Raw genomic sequence first — 15,493 nt, 5'->3', positions numbered from 1 at the left:
GGGCAAGGGAGTGGTCAAGGGACAGGTGGATATCAGGAGCTCAGTTTGGGTCATGTTACGTTTGAAATCTCTTTTGAGACATCAAATGGAAATGTCAAATTTGCAATTAGATATATTGAATCTGGAGTTCAGGGAAAAGGTAGGTGCTAGAGATAGAAGTTTGAGTCATTAGTTAGATATGTAGAAGTAACAGCAAAAGGTGCTGAGAAGAAGCGAGTAGAACAATAAGAAGAAAATCAGGCCAGTGTGGTGTCCTTGTCCTGGAAGCCAAATGAAGGAAGTGTTTTCAAGAAGGAAAGTGGAAGCTAGGAAGCAAGGAAGCACATGGCATACAAGAAGGAAAGTGGTCAACTGAGCATTAGTTTATTAGATCCCTGAGAGAAAGCATGGACTAAGTGGAAATTGTAAAAATGAGGGCTCTGGAGGTAAAATTTACTCTTTCCACTATTGTGCTTGTATCAGTCTTGACTGCATGGCTGTTTTTTTTTTTTTTTCAATATTTATTTATTTGGCTGCGTTGGGTCTTAGTCACGACACGCAGGTTCTTTTTTTTTTTTTAATGCTTACTTATTTATTTTCTTATTAGTCATCCATTTTATACACATCAGTGTATACATGTCAATCCCAATCACCTAATTCATCACACCCCCACCCCCACCCCCACCCCCAGCCGCTTTCCCGCCTTGGTGTCCATACGTTTGTTCTCTACTTCTGTGTCGCAGTTTCTCCTCTGCAAACCGGTTCATCTGTACCATTTTTTAGGTTCCACATATATGGGCACGCAGGTTCTTCGTTGCAGCACACGGGCTTCTCATTGTGGCAGCAGAGTGCATGGGCTCAGTAGTTGCAGCACACGGGCTCTCTTAGTTGTGGCCCACAGGCTCTAGAGCATGTGGGCTTAGCTGCCCTGCCGCACATGGGATCTTAGTTCCCCATCCAGGGGTCAAACCTGCGTCCCCTGCATTGGAAGGCAGATTCTTACCACTGGACCACCAGGGAAGTCCCTGCACAACTGTTTGGAATTGTTCTCGAAACAAAGTAGTGCTGCTTTGGGATTGGGTTTTGTCTTAACACTGCACTCCTCCTGTGACCTGGGGGAACCTGATTGCTGCCTCATACCTAAGTCATTTCCCCTTTACCGTGTTCTGGTGTTGATCGCCTTTAAGAAGGGAGAATACTTAACTCAGCACTCTAAAACTTAGTAATGTTTAATGAGATTATGTCTGTGACGCCCTAGGTATATATGAAAATAACCACCTAGAGAAACACAAAGCACTTTTACTACTACTTTTAGCATATTATTATTTTTATTATCTTCATACATGCCAACCTTTCCTTATTTTGTGAGCACTTATTCAAACTAGAAAGCTTTCTAAAATGAAAACTAACTTTTCTTTCTCTTCAGCCTACTTGCTGCTTTAAAGCTAGCCCTTAATAGAGAAACTAGGTCTGTTAAGTGTTATTTTCTGCTTTTTCCTTCCTGTCTTCTTATTCTCCCAGCTGTCTCAACTCACAACCTTGTAGGAAGAGAGTTATACTTCAGAAAACCGTTTGCTTTGACATTTAAACAGGCTCCATTTTGTTTTTCCATATTAGAATTTTTCCTCTTCCCCTCTCCCATTTCCAGCACTCTGACCTGTCATCTTTTCACCTCATTCATTATTGTTAACGTTTGCAGATTATACCAGAGGAGGGAAACAGATTTATAAACACGTGTTCCTACCCAGCTGTTTCAAGAGTAGGAATAACATTCCTCTTCTAATTGTATACCTGTCTATATACAGCTGTGCTCATCTGCCCTTGTAAATGAGGTGCCTACTTCTAAGTCTTACCTTGTCTAGAAATAAATGTACCCTGTTCTTATTCAAATTGGTTATACAGTAATCAGAGCAGCCCATCACTAGGAGGAGCCATCCATATGAATTCACTTTGCTAACAGCCAGAGAGAATTTAGCCCAATTGCTATCTTAGGAGGTTTGTCATTTCCCTTAAGATGCCAGGGCCCTAGAAAGGGATAAGAATCCTGTTCTCTTCCCCCTGGATGCTTCCCTACAGTCCTTTATGTATCTTTTATCTAAGATGAAGATAAAGGGACATATTAAGGAAGTTGTGTAAAAAGAATCAGAATGCATTAAGAGATAGCTGTGTAATGCCTTGAAGATCTGACCACTTATCAATAATGAGTAATGAGTGAATTACATAACCTTTCTGGGCTTCCATTTCCTTATTTACAAAGTAGCTTTTTTTTTTTTTTAATGTATTTATTTATTTATTTTTGGCTGCATTGGGTCTTTTTTTTTTGCGGTACGCGGACCTCCCACTGCCGTGGCCTCCCTGGCCACAGGCTCCGGACACGCAGGCCCAGCGGCCATGGCTCACGGGCCCAACCGCTCCGCAGCATGCGGGATCTTCCCAGACCGGGGCACGAACCCGTGTCCCCTGCATCGGCAGGCGGACCCCCATCCACTGCGCCACCAGGGAAGCCCTGCATTGGGTCTTAGTTGCAGCATGCAGGCTCTTAGTTTGTGGCATGCGGGATCCAGTTCCCTGACCAGGAATCGAACCTGGGCCCCCTGCATTGCGAGCGCTGAGTCTTAACCACTGGACCACCAGGGAAGTCCCAGAGCAAGGATTTGGACTAAGGTTTTCTGACTGCAAGTTCAGTGATCTTTAGACAGCATTCTACATCAAAGAAGAATATAGTTGAGTTATTACAGATAGGCTCTGAGAGTGCTTAATCAAATAGTATTTTATTAGTCTGTGACCAAAGACAAACAAAAGACTAACTCTGGAGTCTTTTAAGTTGTTTTTCTTTTCTGTTCAGTTCTTTTTTTTTTTTTTTTAATATATTTTAGTTTTGGCTGTGTTGGGTCTTTGTTGCTGTACACAGGCTTTCTCCAGTTGAGGCGAGAAGGGGCCACTCTTCATTGTGGTGCATGGGTTTCTCATTGCAGTGGCTTCTCTTGTTGCACAGCATGGGCTGTAGGTGCGCAAGCTTCAGTAGTTTTGGGTTGCGGGCTCTAGAGCGCAGGCTCAGCAGTTGTGGCACAGAGGCCTAGTTGCTCCGCGGCATGTGGGATCCACCCAGACCAGGGCTCGAACCCGTGTCCCCTGCATTGGCAGGCAGATTCTCCACCAGGGAAGTCCGAATTCTAGAGTCTTATTCTCTAGATACATTACATAGAAAATGTGCCTTTGGGCACATTGAATTACTGTATTCAAACTTTTGACACATCCCTTTTGTTCTGAACACATAGCAAGAAGTAAAATATATAGAGTGAAAATCAACATGTTTGGGCTCACAAACAAAATAATCTTATCCATGGACCAAAAACAGAATAGATGCAAGTCACTGAGTGAGGCTGAAACTGTGGGCCTGCTGGCCAGGTATAGGACCAGAGAACGGTGCCTGAGAGATGAGTTCCTGGTACTAAAAATATCTATAGAGATAGTTCATAAATAGAGAGAACTTGAGGCCAGGGGAGTAGGATGCCAACCCCCCAACCAGTCTCATGGAAGGAGATTTTTTAAAAGTTAATTGAACTTAGCAACAAAAAGAAATGAACTACTTACTGATGCCTGCAACAACATGGTGAATCTCAAAAGCATTATGTTAAGTGAAAGAAGCCAGATGTGGAAGACTACATGCTGTCTGATTCATTGTATATGAAATTCTGGAAAAGGCAAAGCAATAGGAATATAAATCAGATTAGTCATTGTCTGCGACTGGGGATGGTGAAATGAGATTGATTGCACAAGGGCTGAGTACTTTTTTTTTTTTTGCGGTACGCGGGCCTCTCACTGTTGTGGCCTCTCCCGTTGTGGAGCACAGGCTCCGGACGCGCAGGCTCAGAGGCCATGGCTCACGGGCCCAGCCGCTCTGCGGCATGTGGGATCTTCCCAGACCAGGGCACGAACCCGTGTCCCTTGCATTGGCAGGCGGACTCTCAACCACTGCGCCACCAGGGAAGCCCGGGCTGAGTACTTTTTGACTAATGGAAATGTTCTATAAATTGATTGTGGTAGTAATTATACAACTATAAATATTAATCACACTCATCAAATTATATATTTTAAAATGAATGGCTGTTATTGTATATAAATTATAACTATAAAGCAGATTTTTTTTAAAGGGTATATAGGTATAGGGCTTCACACCCGAGTGACAAGTGGCAAGTTAGTTGCATGGCAAATTGTGTAGATTCAGACAAAGGCAAAGAATTGGAGCAACTAATGAAATCAATCTACTGTATTAGGTTTGATTATAATAGAACCTACCTGTTGTTGGAGCTTTAAAAAAAAATTGCCCTTGATAAAGAATTTGTTACTTCAAGAAGAAAAAAAGTTAATTGAGTGGGGGAGGAGGGAAGCCTAAGGAGTTGTGAAGAAGCTGCCTGCTGGTTCAGTGATTAGAACTGTGATATCTTAAATATCTTCTAATGGCTCAGGCCATTAGAAGACCTCTTCAGACTAGGTCCTTAGGGGACTAGATGGAAGAAATTGCAAAACTATTAAACAGAGAAGGGGGGAAATTAGTAACAAAAACAACACATTCAAAAAAGACACTGCAGGCTTCCCTGGTGGCGCAGTGGTTAAGAATCTGCCTGCCAATGCAGTGAACACGGGTTCGAGCCCTGGTTCGGGAAGATCCCATATGCCATGGAGCAACTAAGCCTGTGCACCACAACTACTGAACCTGCGCTCTAGATCCCGCGAGCCACAACTACGGAGCCTGTGAGCCACAACTACTGAAGCCTGCGCACCTAGAGCCTGCGCTCCGCAACAAGAGAAGCCACCACAATGAGAAGCCCTCGCACCGGAATGAAGAGTAGCCCCCGCTCGCCACAACCAGAGAAAGCCCGTGTGCAGCAACAAAGACCCAACGCAGCCAAAAATAAATAAATACATTTAACAAGAAAAAAAAGACACTGCAAACCAAAATTATATATAATAGAAATCTAATGCTAAGAAAGATAACCACTAAAAATTAACCAGGACTTCCACTTCCATTTTCAGGAAGATGGAGTAGACATACCTTTCCTGATTTCTCCCACTAAATACAACTAAAAAACCTTTACATTTTATATATATATATATATATATATATATATATATATATATATATATATAATATATAGAAATATCCAACAGAGGACTAGTATCTAGAATACATAAAGAACTCTCAAAACTCAACAGTAGAAAACAATCCAGTCAGAAAATGAGCTAAAATATGAACAGATACTTCACCAAAGAGGATATACAGATGGCAGATAAGCACATGAAAAAGACGTTTAACATCATTAGCATTAGGGAAATGCAAATTAAAAATCACAATATGAGATATTACTATACAACTATTAGAATGGCTAAGATTAAAAAGAGAGAGAGAGGACTTCCCTGGTGGGGTGCAGTGGTTAAGAATCCGCCTGCCAATGCAGGGGACATGGGTTCGATCTGTGGTCTGGGAAGATCCCATATGCGGTGGAGCAGCTAAGCCCATGAGCCACAACTATTGAGCCCACGCACCTACAGCCCATGCTCCGCAACAAGAGAAGCCACAAAATGAGAAGCCCGCTCACTGCAACGAAGACTGGCCCCCACTCAATACAACTAGAGAAAGCCCGCGTGCAGCAACAAAGACCCAGTGCAGCCAAAAATAAATAAATAATTTTTTTTTAAAGTTAAAAAAAAAACCAAAACTAAATGCAACTACAATATGACCCAGTAATTGCATTCTTGGGTATTTGTTTTGGAGAGATGAAAACTTAAGTTCAAGGGACTTCCTTGGTGGTCCACTGGTGAAGACTTCGTGCTTCCACTGCAGGGGGTGGAGGTTTGATCCCTGATCAGGGAACTAAGATCCCACATGCCTTGCTGTGCAGCACAGCCAAAACAAAACCAATAAATAAATAAACAAATCTTATTTTTAAAAAACCAAAAAACTTAAGTTCACACAAAACCTGTACACAGATGTGTGTGTATAGTAGCTTATTCATAATAGCCAAAAACTGGAAACAACCCAGATGTCTTTCAGCAGGTGAGTGGTAAGACAAACTATGATATCTCCATACTAAACCACCAATAAAAAGGACTAAACTATTGATACATACAACAAGCTGGATAAATCTCCAGAGAACTCTATGCTGGTAGGAAAAAAAAAAAAAAAAAACACTCCCAGAAGGTTATATACTGTATGATTCCATTTATATAAATTTTTGAAATGACAATTATAGAAATGAGAAACAGATTACTAGTTGCCAGGAATTGAGGAGGGATGGGGATGGGAGGGAAATGAGTGTAGCTAAAAAGGACAACATGAGGTACCCTTATGTTGATGGAAATATTTTATATCTTCATTATATCAATGGCAGAATCTCGGTTGGGATATTGTACTATAGTTTTGTTGCAAAATGTTACCATTAGGGCTTTCCTGGTGGCGCAGTGGTTGAGAATCCGCCTGCCAATGCAGGGGACACATGTTCGAGCCCTGGTCTGGGAAGATCCCACATGCCACGGAGCGACTGGGCCCGTGAGCCACAACTACTGAGCCTGCGCGTCTGGAGCCTGTGCTCCGCAACAAGAGAGGCCGCGATAGGGAGAGGCCCGCGCACTGCGATGAAGAGTAGCCCCCCACTTGCCACAACTAGAGAAAGCCCTCGCACAGAAACGAAGACCCAACACAGCCTTAAATAAATAAATAAATAAATAAAATTTATTTTTTAAAAAATGTTACCATTAAAGGGCATGTGAGATCTCTTTTATTATTTCTTACAACTGTATGTGAATCTATAATTATCTCAAACATTTTAAATTTAACCGTCAGTAATTGCACACCTAATGAAATTAACATATGGTACAAAGACTGTAATAAGTATGTTTAGAATTCTTAAAGAGAAACAGAATAATAAACTCTATTAAAAATAAAACTATGAAAAAAATAAAAAATAAAACTATGAACCAAACAGTCAATAATTAAATAATGTCATGTAGATATGAAAAATTAACCAGTTCAAAATTTTGGAAATGAGAAAAAGTCATTTAAATATAATTATATATTATAGTCATTGAAATTTTTTAAAAACCTCAATACACTGGATAAATTCTAGGCTACATGTAGTCAAAGAAAAGATTATAAATTGGAAGAATCAAGCACAAGAAAAAATATATGAGAGATCAACATGAGTCCTAGAAAAAAAAAAATGAAAGAATGGCAGAAAGACAGTAAATTAATATATAATAGGTAATGACTTTCCTGAATTAGAGAAATTCCAATTAGAAACTTAACTAGGTAGGTTGTACACTCCAAGTACTTACTGTATACCAAACAGATAAATAAAAGTAAATTCAGGGGGACTTCCCTGGTGGCACAGTGGTTAAGAATCCGCTTAGCAATGCAGGGGACACGGGTTCCATCTCTGGTCCAGGAAGATCCCACATGCCACGGAGCAACTAAGCCCATGCACCACAATTACTGAGCCTGCACTCTAGAGCCCACGAGCCATAACTACTGAGCCCACACGCCACAACTACTGAAGTCTGCACACCTAGAGCCTGTGCTCTGCAACAAGAGAAGCCACTGCAAAGAGAAGCCACTGCAATGAGAAGCCCGCAACAAAGAGCAGCCCCCGCTCATCCCAACTAGAGAAAGCCCTCGTGCAGCAACGAAGACCCAACACAGCCAAAAATAAATAAATAAATTTATTTATTTATTTTTTATAAAAAGAGTAAATTCAGTATTCTGGTTCAATATGGTAGATTGAAAGTACATGTTTACCTCCTACCTTGCTCCTAAAACCCATTCAAATGTCAGTAAAGGGATTTTGTTTTTAAGATATAAACTCACAAGGTAAAGAAGACAGACAGGTATAAATCCATAAAACTTGGGACACTAGAAAGCAGATGCACAATGCTGATTTAAGAGACCTGAAAAAAACAGAAGCTTGTTTGTTTGTTTCTTTGTTTACCTGAGGTTGGGAGGAAGGAGAGCCAAGAATAAGGAGTTTGCACCACAGATTTCTAGAAATATTCAGAAATTGGAAATATCAGAGTACCTTTGAACACAGGGAATATGGGGTGAAGCTGAAAACAGAAGACTGGCTGAAGGTCTGGAGAAGAAGCAAAGGCTGTGCATTTTTATCCCCATCCTACACAGCCCCTCTGCCATTACAGAAAACTGATGTTCACTTTTCAAAGAGTTTCAACCAGAGCAGGGACACTGGGCATAGAGGAAGGCAGGGTGCTGTACCAAGGACCAAGTGAAAATCCATATAACATAGAGAAACTGGCAGGCAGGTAAGAATTAAAGAGTTCTTCTCTGGGGGAATCTGACAAGTCCTGGAAAGGAGGAAAAATCTCTACCAGTATTAATGGCTTAATGGATAGTGCTTCCAGTCCCAGTTTTTATTACCTTTCATTTAAATATGAACAAGATCTGAAGATCACCACACTTTTTGAGGAAAACCTGAAAAACAAGAGAATGTAGGATAAAACAGAAAAAAAAGGAGTTAGAGGGAAAAAAACTACTGAGAGAGCAAGACTATTGAGAGAAAAAAATATATAATTAAATATCTTCAGAGAGATAAAATACTGTATCCCATGAAACAAGGATGCTTTTTTTAAAAATGGTAAAAATGAAAATTTCAGTATGTAGCCTAGAAGATGAAGGAAATCCCTTATAATATACAACCAGAAGACAAAGAAATAGGAAACAGGCTAGAAAGATAAGAGGATTAGTCTAGAAGGTCCAAATAGGAGTTCCAGTAAGCAAGAACAAGTGGAAAGTATAATTGATAAGATAGAAAATTAAGAAGGATATAGAAGATTTGAAAAACATTATCAATCAACTTGATCTATCATTTATAGGCTACCCAACAACTGCAGAGCATACATTTTGAAATACTCTTTTCAGGTACACATGGGATGTTCTTCAAGATAGACCATATTTTATACCATAAATTAATTCTCAATAAATTTAAAAGAATTGAAATCATATATAGTATGTTTTATAATATCAGTAGAATTATATTAGAAACAAAAAGATAGTTGGAAAATTCCCAGGTATTTGAAAATTTGACAACACTCTTCTAAATAAACTCAGAATCCAAAAAATAAATAAATAAATAAAGCCAGGGAAACTAAATGTTTTGACCTGAATGATAATGAAAACATATCAAAACTTGTGGACTGCAACTAAAGTGGGCTATGAGGGAAATTTATACCTTAAATGCTTATATTAGAAAAAAGATCTAAAACAGGTTGGTGAACCTTTTCTGTAAAGGGCCAAATAGTAAATATTCTAGGCTTTGAGAGCCATATAGCCTCTATTACACATACTCAACTCTGTCTGCCTTGAGGCGTGAAATCAGGCATAGGCAATGGGCAAATGAATAAATGTGGCTATATTCTAGTAAAACTTTATTTCTGAGAAGTATTTGAATTTCATATAATTTCACATGACAAAATATTATTCTTTTCATTTTTTTCTACCACTAAAAATGTAAAAAACATTCTTAGCTTGTTAAAGATACCTTTAAAATATCTCATGGTAGAACGTTTATGACCTTGTGATAAGACATAAAAAGCACAAACAATAAAGGAAAAGCTTGGGCTTCCCTGGTGGCGCAGTGGTTGAGAGTCCGCCTGCTGATGCAGGGGACATGGGTTCGTGCCCCGGTCTGGGAAGATCCCACATGCCGCGGAGCAGCTGGGCCCGTGAGCCATGGCCGCTGAGCCTGCGCGTCCAGAGCCTGTGCTCCACAACGGGAGAGGCCACAACACTGAGAGGCCCGCGTACCACAAAAAAATAAAATAAAATAAATAAATTTTTTTTAAAAAATAAAGGAAAAGCTTAATATATTTGACTTCATTCAATGTAAAACTAACCAAAAATAATTTAGAATTAAGGCAAAAGAAAAACCAAAATTATAAAGTCCATGTCAGGGAATTCCCTGGAGTTTCAGTGGTTAGGACTCCGTGCTCTCACTGCCTAGGGCCAGATTCAATCCCTAGTCGGGGAATTAAGATCCCACAAGCTGTGTGGCGCAGCCAAAAAAAAAAAAGGTCCAAGTCAGACATTTTATACCATGTTAAATTCCAGGTGGATCGAAAATTTAAATATAAAAAATCAAACCATAAAAATACTAGAAGAAACCATAAGAAAAAAACTGTTAATAAAGTGATGGAATGGGGAAAGCCTTTTGAAATACGACAAAAATTCTGAAGCCATAAAAGATTGATAAATGTAACAACCTAAAAGTAAGTAATTTCTGCATAGCATTAACCACCGTTGGCAAATGACAAACCGGGGGAAATATCTGATTTGTAGTACAGTCAAAAGGCTTACTGTGGTATATAAACAGTCACAAATAAGAAGAAGACTATAATTCAGTAGAAAAATGAGCAAAGGATATGAACAGACAGTTCACTAGAAGGTAAATACAAATGTCTCATCATGGTATCTTGTAATGAAATGCTATACAAACTCATAATAAGAAACATGACATTAAAACTACATAAAATACCATTTTTCTCCTATCAGATTGGCAAAACCAGAAAGTTTGAGAACACTATGTTGCCACAGGTGTTCTCATGAACTACTGGTGGGTTTATAAATTAGTACATCCTCTCTGAGGGCAAATTGGCAGTATTTATGAAAAATCCAAATGCTCTGTGATTAGCAGTTTTACTTATAGGAATTTATCTTAGACATATTCTGTGATATGTAAGATAAGACATTTGTACTAGGTTATTTATTCAGCGTTATCTGTAATAGCAGAAGAATGAAGCAACCTAAATGTCCATCAACAGGGGACTGGATAAATAAATGATGGTATGGTTTGAAATCATTCATATGCAGACATTGAAAAGAATGAAGTAGTTCTATGTTTACTCATATGGAATGATCCAAAATATATGGTTACATGGAAAATGTGCAGAACATTGGTGTACATTGCTACCATTTGAGGAAGAATGTATAAACATATTTGCTTATAAATATATAAAATACCTCTGGAGGAGTACATGGATATCCATGGATGTTTCTGAGTATGGGACCTGAAAGGCTGAAGGACAGTGACAGGAGGGACACTTCATTTTATATTGGGGTTTGTTTGCATTTTTTTTTGCTACCTTTTAAATTCTGGAGAGTGACTATGGTATCTATTCAAAACCATTTTTAAATAAAATGAACATGTCAGGAATGTTCATTGTGATGTCATTTAAGAGTGAAAATGTGCAAGAAACATCTAAATTTCTATCAACAGTATGTATAAATTGTGGTCAAATCATGCAATGACATACTTGAGCACCATTAAAATAAATGGGTTAAGCTCTTCATGTCAACATTGATAAATCTCAAATTTGTCATGTTAAGTGAGAAAGGTAAGTTATATACCCAGCATGATCCTATCAATGGCAAGTTTGAAAAAATAGTAAACAATGGTTTTCAACTATGATGTTTTATTCTTTTTTTTTTTTTTTTTTTTTTTTTTTTTTTTTGCGGTACGCGGGCCTCTCCCCTCGCGGAGCACAGGCTCTGGACGCGCAGGCCCAGCAGCCACAGCTCACAGGCCCAGCCGCTCCACGGCACGCGGGATCCTCCCAGACTGGGGCACAAACCCGCACCCCCCACATCAGCAGGCAGACTCCCAACCACCGTGCCGCCAGGGAAGCCCTGATGTTTTATTCTTTAAAAAACAAATCTGTTGCAAGTATAGCACAAAATTTTATAAATCCATTGAGCTGGGTGGTGGGCACATGAGTTTTTGTTTAGTTATCCTTTATATTTTTTTAGTGTATTCGAAATACTGCATAATTTTTTAAAAGTTAGGAAAATGTGCTTTAACTGGACCATGGAATCTTTACAACCGTTGCCCATCCTGAGGGGCCCTGGCAGTGTTGTAGGCAGTTCCCATGGAACTATTCCAGCCTAATGCTGTTAGGCTCACTGGGACCTAGAGCACCCCCTAAACCCTCCTACAGGAGCCAGAATGCTACTCAGATGGAAAATACTCTTCTCAGTGGCCAACAGCATTTCTCTTGTCTATATCTGAGTCTTCTTGTCTTCCAGGGATGTTGGTGGTGAATGTAACATGGAGGAACAAGACTTACGTAGGTACACTTCTTGACTGCACACGACATGATTGGGCACCCCCCAGGTAAGCACTCTGCAGCTTTTTAGTTCATGTTAATCTGAACCACCCTCATCAGTGATCCCTTATACCTTTATCCTGTTAGAGTTGGACAGCTTTTAAAAGACACCCAGCTTTTAAAGGACAGTTATGTTATAGAAACAAGGGAAGGCATTATATTCATCTGGCATTCAAGAATAATAAATCAATGGGTAGGAATGGTGAGAAGATCCTATTTAAGCCTTTATCTGGAATGACTGAATTCTGGCTTCTACCTACAGTCACCTTGAGACCAAGGCCAGAATCTGACTACAGGTGAACAAGCATTCACTGATGATATTTTTTGATAGTAGCTATCTCTCAGAAGTTTAAACTCGAGAACATTTTCAGTTTCATAAACTCCACTAGACAGTCTGGGTTTCACAAGGACCTTTTCAAGTTGCAGTTGGCCGTAAGACTGATATTTCAGTGAATAGCACTTTACGGCTTGTTCCTAATATTAATTTCCAGTTTGTCAGGGTTAGGGGAACCCAAATCTTGGGGAATAATTTATAGTTAGTATGCAGATAACATTCTAGGAGCTCACCAGTTAATGCAGTTACCATGCTTTCAGAAGTTCCTTTAACAAATCATACTCACTGAAAATGATAGTTACCATATGGACAGTTCTTCTGGAGGCTGCAGCTAAACTGGTTTGAAGATAGCTTTTTTTCTTAATAATATCCTGTTGTGTTTGTCATTTGCCAAGGTTCTGTGACTCTCCCACCAGTGACTTGGAAATGCGCAATGGTCGGGGTAGAGGCAAACGCATGCGTCCCAACAGTAACACACCTGTCAATGAGACAGCCACAGCCTCTGACAGCAAAGGGACCAGCAGTAGCAGCAAAACCCGAGCAGGAGCCAATAGCAAAGGCCGTCGGGGCAGCCAGAATTCTTCAGAACATCGCCCAGCTGCCAGCAGCACCTCTGAGGATGTAAAGGCCAGCCCTTCCTCAGCTAATAAGCGGAAAAACAAACCCCTTTCAGACATGGAGCTGAATTCTAGCTCAGAGGACTCCAAAGGGAGCAAGCGTGTCCGTACTAATTCCATGGGCTCAGCCACTGGCCCCCTCCCTGGGACCAAAGTAGAACCCACTGTTCTAGACAGAAATTGTCCTTCCCCAGTCCTGATTGACTGTCCCCACCCAAACTGCAACAAAAAGTACAAGCACATCAATGGACTTAAGTACCACCAAGCTCATGCCCATACAGATGACGACAGCAAACCAGAAGCAGATGGAGACAGTGAGTACGGAGAGGAGCCCACGCTGCAGGCAGACCTCGGGAGCTGCAATGGTGCATCTGTCTCACAGAAAGGTTCCTTGTCCCCTGCCCGCTCCGCTACCCCCAAAGTTCGGCTCATAGAGCCCCATAGCCCTTCTCCTTCAAGCAAATTCAGCACAAAAGGCCTCTGTAAGAAAAAGTTGAGTGGGGAAGGGGACACAGATCTCGGGGCCTTATCCAATGATGGCTCTGATGATGGACCCTCAGTAATGGATGAAACAAGCAATGATGCCTTTGATTCTTTGGAAAGGAAGTGTATGGAAAAAGAAAAATGTAAAAAGCCCTCTAGTTTGAAACCTGAAAAGATTCCTTCCAAAAGTTTAAAGTCAGCCCGGCCCATTGCCCCTGCCATCCCCCCACAGCAAATTTACACCTTCCAGACAGCCACCTTCACAGCAGCAAGCCCAGGCTCCTCCTCAGGCTTGACCACCACAGTGGTCCAGGCCATGCCCAACAGCCCCCAGCTGAAGCCCATTCAGCCCAAGCCCACTGTTATGGGAGAACCTTTTGCAGTCAACCCTGCCTTGACTCCAGCCAAGGACAAGAAAAAGAAAGACAAAAAAAAGAAGGAATCTTCAAAGGAACTTGAAAGTCCTCTGACCCCTGGGAAGGTGTGTCGAGCAGAAGAAGGCAAAAGCCCATTCAGGGAATCATCAGGAGATGGGATGAAGATGGAGGCGCTCCTAAATGGCTCCTCAGACCCCCACCAGAGCCGACTGGCTAGCATCAAGGCGGAAGCTGACAAGATCTACAGCTTCACGGACAATGCTCCCAGCCCTTCAATTGGAGGCTGTAGCCGCCTAGATAGCACTACCCCTACCCAGCCCATGACCCCCTTACACGTAGTGACCCAGAATGGGGCTGAAGCCAGCTCAGTCAAAACCAACAGCCCTGCATACTCCGACATCTCTGATGCTGGGGAGGATGGGGAGGGCAAAATGGAAAGCGTCAAATCAAAGGACCCTGAACAGTTGGTTAAGGACGGGGCCAAGAAAACCCTTTTCCCCCCTCAGCCACAGAGCAAAGACTCACCCTATTACCAAGGCTTTGAGAGTTACTACTCTCCAAGTTACACACAATCCAGCCCAGGGGCTCTGAACCCCAGCAGCCAGGCAGGAGTGGAGAGCCAGGCCCTGAAGACAAAAAAGGATGAGGAGCCTGAGAGCATAGAGGGAAAAGTGAAGAATGATGCCTGTGAGGAAAAGAAACCAGAGCTGAGCAGTTCCAGTCAGCAGCCCTCTGTCATCCAGCAACGTCCCAACATGTACATGCAGTCCCTGTACTACAACCAGTATGCCTATGTGCCCCCCTATGGCTACAGCGAGCAGAGCTACCACACCCACCTCCTGAGCACTAACACAGCTTACCGGCAGCAGTATGAAGAACAGCAGAAACGGCAGAGCTTGGAGCAGCAGCAGCGGGGACTGGATAAGAAGGCAGAGATGGGCCTGAAGGAGCGGGAGGCAGCACTCAAAGAAGAATGGAAGCAGAAGCCGTCAGTTCCACCAAGTCTCACCAAGGCCCCCAGCCTGACAGACCTGGGGAAGTCAGGACCCGGGAAGGTCAAGGAGCAAGGGGCTGACTCTGCCAAATCAGTCATTATTCCCAAGTTGGATGACTCTTCCAAGCTCCCCAGCCAGGCCCCGGAAGGACTTAAAGTAAAGCTGAGTGAGGCCAGCCACCTAGGCAAGGAGGCCTCTGAGGTGAAGACAGGTGCCGAGTGTGGCCGACAGGCAGAGGTGGATCCAATACTCTGGTACCGACAGGTAACTGTTCTGGAAGGAAATAGAAATACTGTTTGATAGTTTTTCTGTCTTCCTCACAAATCAGGGCTGTCCTTTAGTAGGGAATCAACAGAATACAGATTAGCAGAAGAAATCTATAATTTTATGGATTCTTTACTTTTGTAAATCATTTTAACATTTTTTGTTTGTTTCTTATTTATCTTTGGCTGCATTGGGTCTTCGTTGCTGCATGCGGGCTTTCTCTAGTTGCATCAAGCGGGGTCTACTCTTCGTTGCAGTGCGCGGGCTTCTCATTGC

The 15,493-nt window shown here is 41.6% G+C and overlaps 1 protein-coding gene and 1 non-coding gene across 7 annotated transcripts in view; one reads left to right on the top strand and one right to left on the bottom strand.

Annotated features, from left to right (window-relative positions):
- The window catches only part of ZNF609 (zinc finger protein 609), a 229,953-nt gene that overhangs the window by 206,497 nt on the left and 7,963 nt on the right, over positions 1–15,493 (top strand). For all 6 annotated transcript variants that reach the window (XM_067029657.1, XM_067029659.1, XM_067029658.1 and 3 more), the window contains 2 exons: positions 12,068–12,155; positions 12,877–15,217. In XM_067029657.1, coding sequence (XP_066885758.1) covers positions 12,068–12,155; positions 12,877–15,217 — 2,429 coding nt within the window. The remainder of the gene's footprint in view (positions 1–12,067; positions 12,156–12,876; positions 15,218–15,493) is intronic.
- On the bottom strand, positions 2,544–2,616 carry TRNAA-CGC (transfer RNA alanine (anticodon CGC)). The gene has a single exon. It is a non-coding gene; the product is annotated as a tRNA-Ala (tRNA).

The sequence above is a fragment of the Kogia breviceps genome, chromosome 3 (assembly GCF_026419965.1).
Source record: "Kogia breviceps isolate mKogBre1 chromosome 3, mKogBre1 haplotype 1, whole genome shotgun sequence".
Taxonomy (NCBI): domain Eukaryota; kingdom Metazoa; phylum Chordata; class Mammalia; order Artiodactyla; family Physeteridae; genus Kogia; species Kogia breviceps.
The sequence above is the reverse complement of the archived record's forward strand: the minus strand, read 5'-3'. Positions and strand labels throughout refer to the sequence as shown.